Raw genomic sequence first — 19,930 nt, 5'->3', positions numbered from 1 at the left:
TCATTCTCATCTTATAAATGAGTAAACAGATTTAGAAAGACTAATTTATTTAGGTCATACTAGAAGAGCTAGGGTTCCAACCCAGGACTCTTGACTATAAAAATTTTTGTTTGATTTTAATATCATACCATAATTTCCCATCTTCAGACTGAAAATAGAATTATATCCCACAAATCAGCTCATTATCACTTCTACTTATTAAGAAAATAATAATTTAAAATATATAATATAATGACATTTTTGCAGGAAACTCAAGGAGGTTCTTTATGGGAAAGTTATCACAGGACTAAAGATTTGAAGGTGGAAAGACCATACATTGAATACAGACTTTACCTCCACTCCTTCCCCAAAATCCCTCTAAAACAGTATGAAGAGATTTTTTTTTTTTTTAAAGGGAAAAGACACACAAACCTATAAGGTCAAAACAAAAAGGAGCCAACAGCTATAAAGTTTGGAAACTGAAAAACAGACAAATAAGAATGGATTAAGCATATCCAAGAAAGTAAAAACCTAAGGCAGTACATAATAACAAAAAATAAGGCAACCTGCATTAGTGAGCCCCAGAAAGACTCAGGAATTGAGTGCACCAGATACTTCTGAAGTGGGGATAAATGCGCAACTAAAGAGAGGAAAATTAGTTAAAAATCTAAGAACGATTTAGATCCCTAGCTATTCTTCCCCGTCCTAAAGGAAGGCTAGAAATTTACTGTCATGAGGGAGATTGATAAAGAAATCTGGCACATCTGATATCAGGCACATCTGAGGGGCCAGGTACGATGCTAAAAACAGAGGAGTTAAGTGTATATAATGAACAGTGAGCCCACCTAGCCCTTTCCCTCTATTTAACCCCCAAACAAAATATTGCCAGTCAGGCTCATAGTACTTAAGGTAGAAGACCGTAATATTTCTAAGCAATCTACCAGTCCAAAAAAAAGCCCTAAAGTGACAAATGGTGGAGGTAAAGGGTTAGTGAATGTTCCTGAACAAAACAGTCCAGCGAGGTCAATTTCCAATGAAAGTCACCAGTCAGCATGTCCCACCCATGCACACAGAGCTTTCTGTCACCTTTCTAATGCCTATTTTTATTCATAAGCAGACAGTCATACACTTAAGAAAACTAAATAAAAGAGATCAAAACAAATAGATAAAAGGAACTTACAGGTAAGAGAGAGAACATGAAAACAGAAAACATTTTAAAAATTGTCATGAATCTCATTAGGTAAGAGAATACAATGCTTCTATGAAAGAGCAAGATGTATTGTTTTTTAAAGGAACTTTCAGAGAATAAGAGTTACTAGAAATTTAAAGCATGAGAGCAAAAGTGAAAAATTCTGTAAATGTAGTGAAAAATAAATGATGAAAATAACAATACTGAGCATTTACTACGTGCAAGTCTTGAACAATTTTTCATATTTCACGTATTTACACTCAAAAATCCTATAAAATATTGTTTTCTGTTTTATTGATGAGAAAACTTGGGTAGAGAGTTTAGTTTTCCCACAGTCACATAGCCAGTAAGTGGCAAAAGCTGGGATCTGAATCCAGGAAGTCTAGTTCCAAAACACAGGCTTTTAACCATTACATTAGAGTAGGAAAACAATGCAAACAAATAAAAAACGGAAATGAGAAAGATAAATGAATCAGTCCAGGCAGCTGAATAGACAAATGTAGGTGATTCAAAAAGAAAAAACAGAGACAAATCAAATAAGTAACTCAAGAAATGTATCAGAATTAAAGGATATGAATATTCAGAATAAAAGGGCCCACTGGGTATACAACCTAATGTATGAAATAAAGACCCACACCAAGGAACATTACCTTGAAATTTCAGAATTCTGAAAGTTACTAAAAGTTTGCAAAGAGTAAAACAGGATCTGAAATTAGAATGGCACTGGGTTTCCCAAAAGCAATACTGGAAGCTAGAAGCCAACAGAGCAACAATACCTTCAAAACTTCAACAGGGAAAATGACTTCCAACCTAGAATACTTTTCCTAGTTAAACCATAAAAAAAGTGGGAAGGTAGAAAAAAGAAATTTGCAGTCTACCATGCAAGGTCTCCCAAAATTTACTTTCCATCTCCCCATACACCAGGTAGCTACTGGAGGATATGCTCCAGCAAAATGAGCAAAGAAACTGACAAAGAAGATCAGAATGACGGTTAAGGGGAGATCCCAGAAATACAGGTGTGCAACAAGCCTAGAGAGCCATCAGGGTCCATCCAGATCAGTTTGGGAAAACAGAGGGGTCTAATAACATGAAATTGACAGAATACTGATGATTTCAACATATTTAGAGAAGAGTTTAGGAATGAATTAATAATAGCATGCAAAGAATTTAAAAAGAAGATAAAAATTATTCAATTAACTATATCCTTCCTTTCTTCTATGAAACACCTGACAACTTTACTACTTTGGCAAATTAAAATCTGAGTTCCTAAAGGGAAAGTCATATAAATATAGGTTAAATTTTTTTTCTATTTTAATTTTTTTCCAAATAGGATTGCAACTATAAAATAGAGCAAAATTATTAGAAGAGACAGGCTAGCTGTGTCGTATTAGGCAAGTCATTTAACACCACAAAGCCTCATCTGCAAAAGTGAAATAATAATACCTATGCAAAAGCCTTATCTGGAGAATTAAACAAAGTAAAAGATGTGAACATCCCCAGCATAATGCCAAGCACATAGTAAGCACTCAGTCTATGTTTATTAAATCTGAATCATACTGTCTGAAAGAAACAACTGGCAGGCAGAGACTCCCTCCACCACATACCTTCTGTGTTGTTGTGTTTGTTGTCTGTGTTGATGGTTTAGTGAAGGTTATTTTCACAGGAGACATGTGGGGTGGTAAGGAGTTGGCAATGCTCTGCATGATGTTGCTCATCTTGGGACTACCACTCACAGGCACAGTGATCGTCTTTGAGACTGGAACAACAGCCTTTGGAACTTCCTTTAGAACAACAGGAGAGGAGCTGGAAGAGTTTGTTCGCCTTCGTTTTCTGGGTTTTTCATCTTCATCTGAACAGCTTACACCTGAAGGGCAATGACAATACTGCTATATGTATACCAAACTAATGTTGCATTTTATACTTTATTTTTAAAATCTTTATATCATCCTTGACCTCTCTCTGTATTAAGCTGTTTGCCAGTAAGTACTATCAGTCCTCCCTCAGAGAAGTGGTCTCTGAATGCCTTCCTTCCTTTCTTTTTTTTTTTTTTTTTTAAAGATGGAGTCTCATTCTGTCACCCAGGCTGGAGTGCAGTGGTGTGATCTCACCTCACTGCGACATCCACCACCCAGGTTCAAGCGATTCTCCTGCTTCTGCCTCCCGAGTAGCTGGGATTACATGCACCTGCCACCATGCCCAGCTAAATTCTGTATTTTTAGTAGAGATGGGGTTTCACCATGTTGGCCAAGCTGGTCTTGAACTCCTGACCTAACGTGATCTGCCCACCTCGGTCTCCCAAAGTGCTGGGATTACAGGCATAAGCCACCGCACCCAGACTTCCCTGCTTTCTTTAAACCTATGACGGCCATGTCAGGCCTTCTTATCTCCTGCCTGTATCTTAGCAACAACCACCTAATAGATGTTCATGCTTCCAGTCTGTCCACTTCTATCTACACTTCATCCTATTACTAGTTAAAAATTTCACATCTAATCAAGCCTATGCACTGTCTAAAATCCTTTAGTGGTTTTTATCTACCTACAAGATGAGACACAAAATCATTACCATATGATTCAAGACTCCCTATCTTTCCAGGAACACAATACCTGTCACATCCAACCCTGTGTACCCCTATAATCTTGGGATTCTGAACTGCTCACCATTCCCCAAAGCCACCTTAACCACACTGTATCATCTCTGAGTATCCATATACTACTGTTCCTTGAGGAATACCATCTACTATCAATGACCTCTTCATCATTCTACAATCATCATCTTACAAGCCATCTCCTCAGTGAAGCTTTCCCTTACTCCTCTAAGCAAAGCTAATCCACCTCTCCCCTACGCTGTACCACTTACCACATGGCAACGTGATTGTCAACGCATCTCCCATTAGTAAGGGGCTCCCAGAGCGCAATGACTAAGTCTTATTGGCTTGTTTCCCCAGTATAGTGCCTTGCACATACAAAGTTAGGTAAATCAATGATTATATTCCAAACTAATGCTGTTGGTATGACTTCTAGGCATAAAGAAATAAATCTTCCTGTTACTTAAAACTACATACTATGTGAAATAGTTTCTTCATGTTTGAAATGCACTTTCAGTATTTTATTTATTCATTTAAGAGACGGAGTCTCACACTGTCACCCAGGCTGGAGTGAAGTGGCAGGATCTCAGTTTACTGTAGCCTCCGTCTCCCAGGTTCAAGTGATTCTCCTGCCTCAGCCTCCCAAGTAGCTGGGATTACAGTTGCCTGCCACCATACCTGGCTAATTTTCTGTATTTTTAGTAGAGACAGGGTTTTATCACGTTGGCAAGGCTGGTCTCAAACTTCTGACCTCAGGTGATCCGTTTGCCTCAGCCTCCCAAAAGTGCTGGGATTACAGGCATGAGTCACCAAGCCTGGCCTATTTATTTATTTATTATGAAGTTTCGCTCTGTTGCCCAGGTTGGAGTGCAGTGGCGTGATCTTGGGCTCCCAGGTTCAAGAGATTCTCTGCCTCCCGGGTTCAAGCGATTCTCCTGCCTCAGCCTCCCGAGTAGCTGAAATTACAGGTGCCTACCATGACACCTGACTAGTTTTTGTATTTTTAGTAAAGACAGGGTTTCACTATGTTGGCCAGGCTGGTCTCAAATGCCTGAACTCAAGTGATCCGCCCACCTCAGCTTCTCAAAGTACTGGAATTACAGGCGTGAGCCACCACATCTAGCTCCAGCCTAGTGTTTTGAAAATGATCAAAAAGTAGATCTCTACAGTTATTTTAAAAGACCACCTTGGCTAAATCTGCAGAAATCAGATATAAATTTAATTAATAGTCTGAGATTCTGAGTTTTTTCTTTATGAACTAAAGCCTCAACTGTTTTTGTAGACTTCTTAAAAATCAAGTGAGAAACATAAAACATAGCAACTCAATGTAAGAAATCTCTGCAGAGCAGACATCACCAATTGTATAGCATGACTCATGAAATTAGTAATAAAATATTACCCCTACAACTTCAATTTTTTAACTCTAATTTAAACAGGGGTGACAAAGACCTAGAATCATTCCTGTCTAAAACAGCAAACTTTACCTCTAAGTTACAAATAAATCAAGTTTATAACTATACTGAGAAAAAGGAAAATCAAATATTTGTGACCTCCAGTTGATAGGGAAAACAAAGCAAAAAATAAAATTAAAAAAGACTGGCTTCCTCAGTTTCTGTCTCTCACTTCCTCTCTCACCATGGGATCTCTTTGCATACAACTGCTCCCTTTCCACTTTCTGCCATGAGTTGAAGCAGAAGATCCTTGCCCAAACTTGGACTTTCCAACCAGCAGAATCATGAGCTAAATCAACCCCTTTTCTTTTTCTTTTTCTTTTTTTTTTTTTTTGAGACAGAGTCTTGCTCTGTCATCCAGGCTGGAGTGCAGTGGTGCAATCTCGGTTCATTGCAACTTCTGTCTCCCAGATTCAAGCAATTCTCCTGCCTCAGCCTCCCAAATAGCTGGGACTACAGGCACGTGCCAGCATGCCCAGCTAATTTTTCTTTTGTATTTTCAGTAGAGATAGGGTTTCGTCACATTGGCCAGGCTGGTCTCAAACTCTTGACCTCAGACGATCCGCCCACCTCGGCCTCCCAAAGTGCTAGAATTACAGGCATGAACCACTGCACCGGCTCCTTTTCTTTACAAATTAAAAAAATAAAAATAAATAGAAAGCAACATTGTCATAACAGAAATTAAAAACAAAAAGATGGGGAAAAAAAAAAAAAACAATGAACTGGAAACCAAACTGCTTCACATAGGGTAGAATCAAGGAATTAAAAACTGCAAATAAAAGAAACTTCAAAAATTATGGTCAATTAGAAATAAAGATAAGCTCTCTAGAATGTTTCACTGAATCTAACAGTTGGATAATACATTATATAAAATAATCTAAGAAAATACTAAAAAGATTAAAATTATAGAAGAAATACTGAATAAATCACATATGTACATTCCTTCAGTTTCTATTCACAACATTCCTATTTCATGACAATCAAAAAAGTGAATTCTTAAGGCCAGTGCTGTTCAAAGGCAGATTACCCACAGAGAACAAAAATGACAAGCACATCTCAAATCCCAGAACTGATTTAAAAAGCAATATATACCTAGTCATATGTAAAGAAAGGAATTCTTTAGAATCTTCAAAAACTAACCCTGCTAACAGCTAGTGGACCAATGATTTAAACCAGGAAGACAGGTCTAATCAGAGCCTAGACTGCAGCATTTAGCCAAGACGGCCCTGATAACACTGAGAGTATCACTTACTTTTGACATAAACAGTACTTCCACTTGGCAAGACAACTACATTGGAGGCAGGACTGGCAGGTCTTGGAGACTTAACCGTTGCTATGCTGCCACTTGGAACAGGGGTAGAGGTTGGGGTTGACGTGGTACTTGTGTAGGAATAGCAAACCACTACTGAAGGAACGATAAAAAAGTTTGCTGTTAACTTTCACCAAAACTGTCCAGGCATACAGAAAAATTATTTTTATTGCAGGCCAATTTTAACATTATTATGTATCAGAAGTTAGAGGCCAGTACTAGGTATTAGGTCCACAGGTTAAAAGGCATTAATAACCTTTCCTGAAAATTATCACTTAAACAGATTTTTCCCAAGTATTTAACAGTTTATCTAAAGGTGAGATTGCTAATGGAGAAAAAAGCAGTTACAAAGAAATAAAGTTTAAAATTACACTGAGAAAAATGAAAATAATTTTCACTCATGGCAGGATTTAGATAATAGGCACTTACTTGTATTCCCTTTTAATACTAAGAGCAGCATCAATGATGGATGGATAATTGTTCCCTAACCTTAGCAATTTCCAATGTGGCCACTAGGGAAGAATCAAGGTAACATTCTTTTCTATGTATCAACTCATTAGTCATTGCCATCCAAGCAGCACAACAACTCAACTAAAATAATGACAACATCATATTTCAACCTATCATTCAATGAAGGGATACAGCTCAACAACAATAAGAATAGGTTATAGGCACCATTTATTGAGTACCACATTAAATCCTTTCCATACATCTTCACTAATTCTCACAATACTGCATTCTTATTTTAAAGATGAGGAACCCAAGGCTCACAAAAGCTAAAACTTGCTGGAGGTCACACAGCTAGGAAATGACAAACTAAGATTCAAACATATATTTAACTAGTGGAAACTCTATACTCTTTCCACTCTACCTGAGAGTCGGTAGACAGAGGAACTCAATGGAGGCCAAGTTTGTACACTATCTTCCTCCAAATATACCTTTCCTCAGCCTAAAACAGAGCCTCGCATGAATAAAAAGAGTGTTTTACTTACTCTGTTCCACGGCCATTGCTAGGCAAGCAAAGACAATTCCCCAGAGTAATCTGACAAATGCACTGTTTTTAGAGTCATTGTCATGCAACACGAAACTAAACTACTTGAGTCAATACAAATAGCTCTCTCAAATTTAATATTACTCTTGGTGGCCTCTAGAGAATTGAAGAATTTCTAAAGCATGTGTATTTACTAGATAAATAATGATAAGAAAGCCCTTCTACCAGGGAATGGATTCAGCACACTAACCAGAACAAAGTAGTAGCATATATCACCAATTCCAGAAAATGAAAACAGAGCTTTATTTTCTAAAGCTATCAGTTCAGAATTATTTTTTAGCAGCTAAATGACTTCTGTTACCTTATTTATTTTCTAATATCATCCATTAAGGCCTTCTATTCATTTTTAAGAATAGAAGGCCATAATGGATGATATTAGAAAATAAGCAAACACTCATTTATCCATTAAGGCCTTCTATTCTTAAAAACACACCGATATCAAAAATCCATTCCGAGGTTTTTGCAATTTTGATGATTAACATAATTCATACCTTTGACAAAAGGGAGACTTAAATTTTGTCCAAGACTAAAAACCTGGCAGTCTAGTTTCAGAATTAGAGTTTCCTATTATATTTCATAACCTTTAAACACTAGAATAAAAGTAGATGAAAAATAAGACAACTTTCCTTGAAATTTTCTTGAAGATTCTAAGGAAAGTAGTATCAAACACAGGCATATTTTTCCACTCACCTTCCTTGCTTCCTGTTTCTGCAGGCACTGGAAGAGATGCATTGTGCTGGATAGCTGCATTAGCAACAGCATTAGCTGTTACAGTAAAGGCGGTTTGGGGAACGAGCCGGGGCATCAGTGGTACCAACCGACGACCTTCAATGGACCATTCTGAAGAGCTATTAGGTCCAGACATACTAAACAAAAAAGAAAGTGCTGCTACAAGGGTTTTCAATCACTAAAAACAAATCAAACATATTTTCTCAAACATATATAACTTTTTAAATTATAAAAAGTGCCCTGAGTGGATAGGAGAGGCTTTATTTTAAGCAAGCAAGATCAAAATTATGAATCAGAATTCAAGGAATGTCACACACTTAGGTTCTTACAGTTTATTATAAATCTAAATCTTATCGTGAACATAACTGAAACTATAAAAAATCTTCCTATGCCTTCTAAATAAATATCAGTTTTGGTTTCATTAATTTAAATCTGCTATCACTAATGAAACTAGTATTTCTACTAATTCTTATAACTTAATTTTATAATTAACGCAAGAAAGCAAAAAGCACTTATAATTTTAAAAGTCAGATTTTCCTTGATATTTAAGGATGAAGTTCACTGAATCTTTTTAAAATTATCTAACTCCCTGCATGGCCAGAGGTTCTAAGGCTTTCAAACAAAGGAAACTGAGATAGTAAATGAGGGAGACTAAGTAGAAAAGAATGGGAGAGTGCTGTATATAAAACCATATGTGTCACTGATAACGCACTGTTATTATCCTTCCTATTAAAAATAGACTAGATCTAAGGACACTAGAAGAAACCCACCATTATTTTTATTTATTTATACAACCCTTCACTCTAAGAAGGAATTAAGACAGTTGAACTCTCTAAGTAAACACCACTCTCAGTTTCTTTACCCTAAATTCCTTGAGCAAATTTTATCCCAAGAATCCAATCAGAGGTTGAAATATCAAAAGGCAGTTGTATCACTTCTCTTGACTTGGCTCCATGAAAGACTCTGACCAATGATTAGTGCTGAAGTTTAAAATTCACTCAGAAATAATCAACGTCTGCACTAAATCAGAAATATTTCTGCATTTGAAACCATAGGTTCTCCAAACTAACTTGGAGTTTAAGACTCTGTATGTCCACCCATTCTCAGATTTAGGTAAGAGTATACAAAAGCCCTTGTTAGTGGGCAGTGGAGTAACAATGATAATGATAGTAATGATGACAGTTATCATTAAGCACTTATTTCAAGGATTGTTCTAAACATATTACATGTACTAACTCTTCAATCCTATGAATTTGGTAGTATTATTACCTCCATTTTACAGATGAGGAAACTGAGTCAGAGAGGTCAAATTACTTGCCTAAGTTCACACAAATAATAAATGTCTCCTCCGACAAGCATAATCATACAACTGAAATTATTTGACAGATAAGTAGAAAGTATAAAATTTTTCAAATGGGTTTTGCCTTTGATGTATACCAATTAGATACTGGTGTCAAATTACTACCAACTTTCATTGAATGGAATAAATCACTTTTACAATTTAAGGATTTAACTTCAGTTCAGAAAGGAATTTCTAAGAGCTGATGAATCCAACTGGGTTACTGTGGAAAATGTGTAAATTCCCTTATGGTTTAACACAGTCCTACCTAAGACAAAGGAAAGGAGAATTCCTAAAACTTCAGTTCCACTCACAAATTTGTTATTACATAATCCCCAAGTTGATGCTAGTTTTGAAACAAAGAATGGTACCAACAAGAAAGAGGCAGAAAAGACTAACTGTTAGAAGAAAAAATTCTAAAAGTTATTCAGCATTTTCTTGGCTTACTTCTATTTTGCTATCTGCTTTTTTAGAATATCACTAATAAGCTTGCTTAGTGAGGATTTACCACACAAATTAAGTGATATCTACACTTACCTGGTGCATTGCTTAAGTGGTGGCAGAAATTATGGAAGATTAATAATTTGAAGTACATGAACATATGCTACTGAAAAGACAAAACTTGCAGTGCAAAAGACACAACTGCAACTTTTAGAAAGATCTATAAATCTTCCAAATTTCTACTCATGCAAACATGCTCAAACTTTGAGTGAAAAATTAAGTATTATGTTAGAATTAGATCAGAAATTCCTCTTTGCTTAGAAATGAAGATGTAAGTGTAAATATGCATTAATTGCACAAGTCATCTAAACTAGATTTTATAGACTAAACATCTTCCTGGAGGGCTTCACTGGGATATAGATCTTAGTGTGAGTATAAGAATGCCTCTCTATTTATACTAAGTACACCAGGAGAAACCTTGCTCCAGTTCCTTTTCTGAGAAATCTAAGATTAAACTAATGAAACTACCTTTTGCTATACAAGGCACCAGTAAGAAATTCTCATCTTCACACAGAAATTGATGCAGTATCCTGTGAATGTTTGACTGATTGAGGAAAGGGTTAAGAGAGCAGAAATTCCAAATAGTCACTTTCTCCTAAATCTAGAGACCACATGGGCAAGAACAGGCCAATTAAAATATCCAAAGCTCCTTGACATCCAAGGCATTAATACTGTAATATACTGACGTAACTAAAAACTGAATTAAGAGTATCAAACTACTTAATAAGTGGCCTGGTGCCAAACAATAAACATGTGTTATGTTTCAAGCCACAGAAAAGCTTTTCTTTGATCCCAGATACCCCACTCCTTTTGTTTCCTCCTCCTTTGTGCTCAACCTTCTCAGCTTTCTCATCACCTTTCAACCACATTCCTTCTGGCCTAAACTGCTATTTTGAGTGGGGGGAGGGGAGAGAAGGAGAAAGGGAATGCAGTCAGTTCAGATGCATTCCTTTAGTTGTTTTTCTAGGCTCAGAGTATGAAGTCCTCCTATAGATAATCTCTGGAACTAGGCTCTGTTGCTACTTCTGAGGGAAAGAGGCAGAGGAGATGGAAAGAATGCGAGATCTATTCCTTCCTCACCCATCCCCACTCACTGACCCCGAACTCAACAAGTAAATAAAACATCTGATCCAACTAAAACAATAATACAAAATATTAAAACAAGAATACTGAAAAACCTAAGCAGCTCAAAATTATACACTGAAGTAAACTCTTTTCAAAAAATGAAATTTATGTATTAAAGAAATCAGAAAGGAGAGAAAAAAGAGGAAACACAGGCAGATAAAAGCCAACTCTCAATTATCCATGCTAATGGAGAGAGGAGGGAAAGGGAGAGGTCAAATAGATTAAAGAAACTCATGTTATTCAAAAATATTTTGGCAAATACTTGTAAATTATTCTACCAAACCTTTTCCAGGATAACTAACAAGTAGTAAAATGACTAATTAAAATTTTCACCTCCTCTCCCTTCCCACCCTCTGACTAGAGGTACTCCCAAGCAGCAAAATGGCTAAAGGGTGGGCAGTATTAGGAGGGGGAGGAGGGGAAGAAAAGGAAAAGCAAGGGGCATGGTTAATTCATAAATGGAATAATGTGCCCCTGAATAATTGAGAGCTTCAATTTGGAAATAAATACAAGAAAAAGCCTGAAATAATAATAACCTATTTGCATACCTGTAACTTGGTCTTTCACCCAAATATAAGGATAAATTCATTCTTTAAAGGGGAAAAAAGGAAAAGGAGACTAAATAAATGTTATCCTTTAAGTATGAAACTGATGCATCAACTTACAACTAGTCGCCCCACAATACCATTCCTTCTACAGTACTAATTCATTTCTAAGTGCCTCTGAATGCAAGCTAAGGTTTACTACTTTACCATCTAGCACACACATTTCCTATTACCAGTTCTGAAATTAGAATCTAGGCTCAGTTACCATTATTTCTAGAACACCCCAATTCAAAAGCTTAGAGCAAATTAAAAAAAGAACACATTAATTAATATTTGAGTGTTTGAACCATGTTAGCCTGGCAACTAGGTTACTAAATGTCTCTAACGGAAAATTTCCAAATTTCTACAGTGCATACCTACCACTGAAGAATCTCAAAATTCCAGAATAAACAGCTCAATTTTCAAACTATGCTGTTGAAAAGGTACACCCCATTTTATGTTAAGTAAAATGAGGGACAGTGAAGCACAACATGAAGCTCTTTGGGGTCAATTCAAATATTGCCAATTGGTTTAAATACAATGTTTAAGTTATCACATTACAGAAATGCACTGAATTTTTCCCTTTCATTTTATTTCACACTATAAAACAAAAATAAAAAATGAATTATACTATAACATATTTTATGAAATGTTTTATCATCTTTTATAAACATTTAAAGGCTAATTTCTGTTCCTTTGTATTCTTTAGGAGGCACTGACTCCATACATAATCAATTAAGGCTGGATCCTTGCCTTCAATCCTCTACCACCCTCCACCCCACCTCTCAAATAGTTATAATGATCAGAAAACAATTTGGTAAGAATCTTTTATTGTTTTATTTCATTGGCTTTTTAAAAATAAATTAAGGGATGCTATATTCATATTTCTTAAAGACAGAACACAAATTTTACATTTTTTTCTGAATCTCAAAATACATGAAATAATGAGTCAGATATCAAAAGAGTTACAATGCCTATTTATAAGATAATAGCATATCAAATATCATTACAAAGAACTTCTAAGGGGCTTTCAATACTTCAATTTTAGGGGTCACAATACTTTGTTACTGAACTTGGCTTCAAAAAAGAGAATCATCTGCTAAATTGCAGTGATTTTTAGTTAGACAGAGATTACACTGTAACAGGATTTGACCTGAGTACTTAAAGCTTGCCTAACCAAATGCAAAAAAATACAACCAACTGAATAAACAGTTAACATCACTTTGACTGCTATGATCAGGATCCCTGAGTATACAGATATTTAAAAGACTCAGAAACCTACTACACAATAGGAAGACTGTTTCAAAACTATGTTATACTATGTCATAAAAAATCAGGGATGGTATGACTAATGGCTTACTTATGTGCAATTGTTGTTAACCGTTCATCGTTTACTGCTCTCCGAACTTCAGCACGGTGGCGTTCTGTTGAGATGCTATGAAGAAAAATAGCCATTATAGAACTCTGCCAAGCAGGCAGCTCTTTTCTATACTTTCATTAATGTTTAAGTCAACATTTTTGAGGGGGAAGGGGAACAAGATTGCTTTGTGAAAAAATATAGACAGGAGTCTAATATATATCTTCAAATGCTTTAACATCTTAGAAAAAGATTCATACTAATTCTGTGTAACTGCAGAAAGAATTAGTTGCAAATTAGAAATCACAGGAAGACAAATTCAGCCTGATGTCAAGGTATTACTTCCAAATCTCAGAAATGTCAGACAATGGATGAGAATAGCAGAGCTTCCTGCTATCTAAACATGCAGATGCTGAATGACTTCCTAATCATGACTGCTAAGAGATTTTTGTCACTTAGAAAAAAGTCTTCCAAGGTCTTTTCTAAAGCTTAGGAGTCTATAATTTTATGATCAGTGAATATAATAAAGAAATGCGAGTGGCGAAATACTCTTTCCTGTGGCTATATGCTATACAACTTAACAACAGGGTAATATTCCTTTATTACTCAACACTTCAGCTGCATATCTTCTACATTATGTAATGTTACCAATGGTAAAAATATGCTATTAATCCTGATTAAACACATGTAAAGTTAATAGTAAACAACTTTTTAAAAGGTTACCCCCACTCCATTCATAAATACTCAATAAAATGAATACCACTCTTCAAATTGTATTCTGTACTACTTAAGCTAAATCTATAACATGGACCAAAACATGTAAGGGGCTAGAAAACAGAATTTACAAGAAATATAAACAACAAACAAATACAAATTGTTAACTATGAAAACAATAAGATTGAGAATTGGGCTTAATATCATCCCTATGTTAATGTTAATTAAGTAACAGGAAGAGTCTCTTCCATATTTTCACTTAAAAAGACTATGTTTAAGCAATGACCACATATCACTGCCCATTTATGTAAATTAAGGCATCTTTCTCACATCACCTCTTCCCTCCAACAAATGTCACTCTAGGTCACCATATCCAGTTACTGCCAGCTCTTCTTTCCTTCACCTAAGTCAAAAGCACCTCCTTTCCCAGGTGGGCCAAAAGTACGATAACTTGCCTTCAACTCTTTCTGAAGAGTTTGCATGCTCTTCATTCTGGATTACACAATAATTGGTAAGGTACACAATTTTCTGTAACAGAGAACACAACTGGGATGGAGTCCCTCAGCTCCAACAATCTGAACACCTCTGTTCTTCAACTTAATTTGACAGTTACTTAATTTGAGAGTGATAGGTAATAAAATCCCTCAAAATGAAATTTCTAGAGTCACGTCTCACAAACGTTTATGATAATTTACCTAAGAACTTTTGATAGTTCTCCAAGAAGATCTTTCTTTTCCTTGGTGAGATCCCCCTGTGCCCGAAGTGCACTGATAACTCCAGCATATGCCTCCAATTCTAGAAGAAGAAAATTATTTTATCAAGATAGGCATTTAATATTTTAATATTATGGCTATGTATAGTGAAACTTCAGGGCAAAAAAACTAAAAATAATCAAATGCAAATACTGTTTTAAATTCCTTTCAAACATTTTATCTAATAACATTAAAATGTGGCTTTTATAATTTTATGTCATTTTGTTTTTCATTGCCTCACAGAAGTTGTGTATGTAAAACATTTAGGTAGAAAAACCTAACAGTATTTTGTTTCACACATTGTTATTGAAAAACACATAACACACACGATACCAACAACTGGGAATAGGCACCAAGTGATGTGATAAGGCTGAGAAGTTTTCAGCATTACTTAAAAGTACCCTCATTAATCAACCCTTAAAATAATTCTTTCAGCCTACCTAAGAGTTCGAACTATATTCTACCTCCCTCCTGTATAGTTGAAAGTACTGTAAGTACTATGCAATGGAAAAAGTATTAGAACAAAATATTCTGGCTCCAGCACTGCCACTTACTAGTAGCGTGACATTCAGCAAGTCTTTTCTCATCTCTCAACCTGTTTCCTTACCTAGAAGGCACTTTGTAGGTACGCTCCAGAAGCAAGATCCTCTGTATCTATAAAAACTATCATCAAAATGACTCACTGGGAAACACAGACATGAAATGCTCTTGCAGTAACTAGGACATAATATACTAAATCCTAATACCAGACATCATCATTTCACTCTTTCTACAGAAATAACCATTAAGAAATAAAATGGTCAGTCCCCAGGACTGGTTAAAATATAAACCCAAAAGTCCCCAGTGGCCTCCAATAAATTATACATGTCTCTCAGTGAGTGGCATGTATAGTTTATTGGGTGATACCCTTGTGTAGAACCCTCCCACAGACTCTAGTCTTGGCAACGACTTGCTTTGGCCAAGGGAACAACAACAAACGTAAGCTTGCTAAGTACTTGCACACAGGGCCTTGCTCTTTGGGAACTTTGAGATCACCAAGCTGTGAAGAAGCCGGGTGCAGCAGCTCACACCTGCAATCCCAGCATTTTGGGAGGCCGAGGCGGGTGGATCACGAGGTCAAGAGATCGAGACCATCCTGGTCAACATGGTGAAACCCCGTCTCTACTAAAAATACAAAAAATTAGCTGGGCATGGTGGCGCATGCCTGTAATCCCAGCTACTCGGGAGGCTGAGGCAGGAGAATTGCCTGAACCCAGGAGGCAGAGGTTGCAGTGAGCCGAGATTGCGCCATTGCACTCCAGCCTGGGTAACAAGAGTGAAACTCTGTCTCAAAAAAAAAAAAAAAAAAAAATACAAAAATTAGCCAGGCGTGATGGTGGGCACCTGTAGTCCCAGCTGCTCGGGAGGCTGAGGCAGGAGAATCACTTGAACCCAGGAGGCGGAGGTTGCAGTGAGCCGAGATTGCGCCATTGCACTCTAGCCTAGGTGACAGAGTGAGACTCCGTCTCAAAAAAAAAAAAGGAAAAGAAAGAAAAGCCACACGAAGAGAGAGGCCAGCTACCTCAGCTGAGTCTCGTCCCCAGATAAGCTACCACTAAATATCTGAAAGAACTTAGACAAGGCCAGCAAACCACAGAATGGCAAGAAATAATAAAACAGTTATTGTTTTAAACTATTAAATATGAAACTATCTGAGCAAACCAGAATTGTGGGAAATAAATGTCCAAACTAGAGTTGTCTTCATAGTCAAGTTGTTATGAGTATTTGCTATTTGCCAACACCTGACACACAAGAGAAATTTTTAAAATGTGAGCCAAATAATGAACAAGTGCTCACAGACTAGGTACTATACCAATAATAAACCAGTAGTCTCATTCAGTTGATATTATTCACAGTTCTGTCAAAATTTTAAGTTTTATGTAGAAGACTGGGCTGGGCTGCCTACATCAAATATAATTTTTACATTAAATAGAAATATCTGGCCAGGGCCAGGCATGGTGGCTCACACCTGTAATCCCAGCACTCTGGAAGGCCAAGGTGGGCAGATCGCCCAAGTCCAATAGTTCCAGACCAGTCTGGGCAACATGGTAAAACCCTGGCTGTACAAAAAATACAAAAAAATTAGCTGGGTGTAGTGGTGTACACCTGTAGTTCCAATTACTCAGGAGGCTGATGTGGGAGGATCACTTGAGCCCAGGAAGTCAAGGATGCAGTGAGCTATGATCTCCAGCCTGGGCAACTGAACGAGAACCTATGATCATGCCATTGCACTCCAGCCTGGGCAACTGAATGAGAACCTATCTAAAAAAAAAAAAAAAAAAAAAAAGTCTGGCCATGCGCCATGGCTTACACCTGTAATCCCAGCTCTTTGGAAGGCCAAGGCAGGAGGACTGCTTGAGCTCAGTTCAAGATCAGCCTGGGCAACATGGCAAGACCCCATCTCTACAAAAAATTTAAAAATTAGCTGAGGGTGGTAGTGCTTGCCTGTGGTCCCAACTACTCAGAAAGCTGAAGTAGGAGGATCACTTGAGCCTGGGAGGTAGAGGATGTGGTGAGCCATGTTCATGCCACTGTACTTCAGCCTGGGTGACAGAGTAAGACCCTGTCTCAGAAAAAAAAAAAGAAAAAAAGAAATGTCTGGTCCAACCAAATGACCCCAAGTTTAAACATCCTGCATGTTCAACCTGTGTTGGATACTCTGTAGACATTTCAATGGGGTGGTCACTCTTGAAGGACAAAGCTCTGCTGCTGAGTAGTGAAAGAAATACTTAGTTCCAGGAAACTTATTTCAGCTTTTATCAGACTCAGAATAGAGTTGAGAAAAGCACTAGGGATAACCAAGAATGCAGTATAATCTAAATGTTTATGCCCTCCCCTATTTATGAAATATTTCATTCAACAGATCAGTATTGAGTCCTGTTATCTATACCAAGTAGTGTGCTAAGCCTGCCCTCAGGGAGTTAACTCTAGACTTGTTTCATTGTAGCTCTCTATTCTAGAGTCATAATTGTCTGATGACTTGTTTCATTGTAGCTCTCTATTCATCAGACAATTATGATACAGTTTACATACAGTGGTAAAAGTACAGAGGAGAAATACATCATCTAGTGTGGAAGCAGATGGTTTAATCAGAAAGAGAACTGTGCTCCAGGCAGGCAGGGTTAAAAAAAAAAAAAAAAAAGCAAATGTACAAAACAAAACAGAGTAAAAGAACGGATGATGTTTCATATTATTCCAGTAACTATCAGTAACTATGTTTGAAAGTTTTATATTAAGAGCAGTAAAACATGTCTATACTTGGATAGTCACTAACTCAAATCAGACTACTAATTGAACATTATCACTACAAGGTACCATGGAGAATATTTCTAGGAACAAAATAAAATCCCAATCCTCAAGGTGATTAAAATTCAACAAGGCACCTAAGAAACATATACAAATAACTATTTTAAAGATTTTAGTTCACACATGTAAGAGAATAGAGAAAAGTAAAAATGGAAAAGCAGTTTGTGGCCAGACTGAGAAAAGCCTCTAATTCCAGTCTAAAATGTTTTTATTTGATAGGACTCAGTAACTGATTGATTGTGGGAAGTAAAGGCAGAAGAAAGATTTTGCAGCTTGCGAAATGTTTAGAAGAATGGTAATGCCATAAAAAGAAATGAAGTGGTCAAAGACAGGGAACAGTTTGAGGAAAATGAAAAAGACGTACATACTTTTGACTTGTGGAATTTATGATGATCAAAACATTATTTATCAGAAAATAAAACTAAAGAAATACAACAAATATTTCTGACATTTCAAGTCTCATTTCAAGTCTAAGTCATGTACAAAATCAAGAGATGGCAACCTCACACACACAAAACTAGGACTCAGAACACAGTTACCACAGCTATTGGATCCGTATCACTTCCTCTTCTTCACAAGAAATTCACTCATTGTGAAGAACCCTTATTAGCTTCCCAATCTCCTTCACATTTGCTGACGTCCATTTTGATGGGTATCCTTAGATCCCCACATATCTCAAATTTAGTTGAATTTCTGGTATTATTTTTCACACCATTCTATCATAGTGTTAACACAAAAGTAGAATGAAAGAATAAACACATATGAACATTCCAAAAGCAAAAGATTTGCCAAACCATTTTTATAAAGCCCTCAATTTAGTCTATTAAATCAGCCATTCAAATACACTATAGTCCATAAAGCCCCATGTTAGAGCTACAGCTCAGGAATGATCATAAAAATAGGGCAGGGAAGAGGCAGGACAGAGAGAAATAAGCATTTAACTAGCACTAGCACATTCGGTATATATAAAAAAATTCACTATCCCAATTTCTTTAATATGTACGTAAAATCTAAGTATTTAATATTTTATATTGAAATGTTTTATAATTTTTTAAAAAGACACTGCTAATTTTTAAAAACTGTATGTACCTTTTTTAAACTTTGAACCTAGAGCTAGCATTTGAAGACAATTCAAAGGTTTCATTGTTATGATAATAAGCCAACGGGTGGGGAGGAAGTCTTTGGCAAATCACTATCAAAGCTCACCTCCCAAAGTGAGGGGTCAATGAAGATGATATTACCATACAGGATGACTGTTTTCTTTTGTATAGAAGCAGCTCTGCAGCAACATTACCCACACAGCTCTGACTAAAATTAGGAATAAATTTAGACTTAAAGGCTACCATTTTTATATTTAAACATAATCTCTCAATTCAAGGGCCCCAAAACCCAGAAACCCCAATCCAATCTATTGTCTTTGTGATATGTTCTGCAATTACTTCAGCTAGTAAACAAAGTCCAACTTTATAATTGGCAGCTAACAAGTTATATTAATTGTATGTAAGAGTGTAGAAAACTATCATCAGATTAGCACTAAAAGTTTAAATATAAGGTTAAAAAAAATTGACATCCACCACACCCTCCCCAAAAACAACTCTTAGACTTGCTAAAAGATGCTGCTAAAAAGTGATCTGAAATCATCATAGTGGAATAAAAAGGGAAGGCAGGGCCAGAGCAGCTATGATTCTATCTGATTTACAAAATAAAAATTCCTGATAAAGATTTACTATGATTGGTCCTTTAGGTATACTGTTAATACACATAACAAACTAATGAGGCCAATAGTGTTACCCTTTTTCTTTTTTTAAACAAAACTGTCAACAAATTTAGGAAGAATAAATAACTTGTCCTTGGTCACAGGGGTCATTTGTAATAATGCCAAGACCCCAGGACTGTCTAAATTCAAGACCTATACTTTCC

The 19,930-nt window shown here is 36.4% G+C and overlaps 1 protein-coding gene across 13 annotated transcripts in view; it reads right to left on the bottom strand.

Moving 5' to 3' along the window:
• EMSY (EMSY transcriptional repressor, BRCA2 interacting) overlaps positions 1-19,930 on the bottom strand; it is a 109,747-nt gene that overhangs the window by 86,824 nt on the left and 2,993 nt on the right. For 5 of the 13 annotated variants that reach the window (XM_012469633.3, XM_064365308.1, XM_012469625.3 and 2 more), the window contains exons 3-8: positions 14,609-14,708; positions 13,203-13,277; positions 11,807-11,848; positions 8,255-8,430; positions 6,457-6,609; positions 2,773-3,032 (exon numbers count right to left, since the gene is read on the bottom strand). In XM_012469633.3, the coding sequence (XP_012325056.1) occupies positions 2,773-3,032; positions 6,457-6,609; positions 8,255-8,430; positions 11,807-11,848; positions 13,203-13,277; positions 14,609-14,708 (806 nt within the window). The remainder of the gene's footprint in view (positions 1-2,772; positions 3,033-6,456; positions 6,610-8,254; positions 8,431-11,806; positions 11,849-13,202; positions 13,278-14,608; positions 14,709-19,930) is intronic. The other 8 variants (XM_012469627.3, XM_012469636.3, XM_012469629.3 and 5 more) reach the window with 5 other exon arrangements.

Source organism: Aotus nancymaae, unplaced genomic scaffold (assembly GCF_030222135.1).
Source record: "Aotus nancymaae isolate 86718 unplaced genomic scaffold, 86718_ANA_hifiasm-v0.15.2.pri h1tg000059l, whole genome shotgun sequence".
Classification (NCBI taxonomy): domain Eukaryota; kingdom Metazoa; phylum Chordata; class Mammalia; order Primates; family Aotidae; genus Aotus; species Aotus nancymaae.
This window is presented reverse-complemented; position numbering and strand designations above follow the sequence as displayed.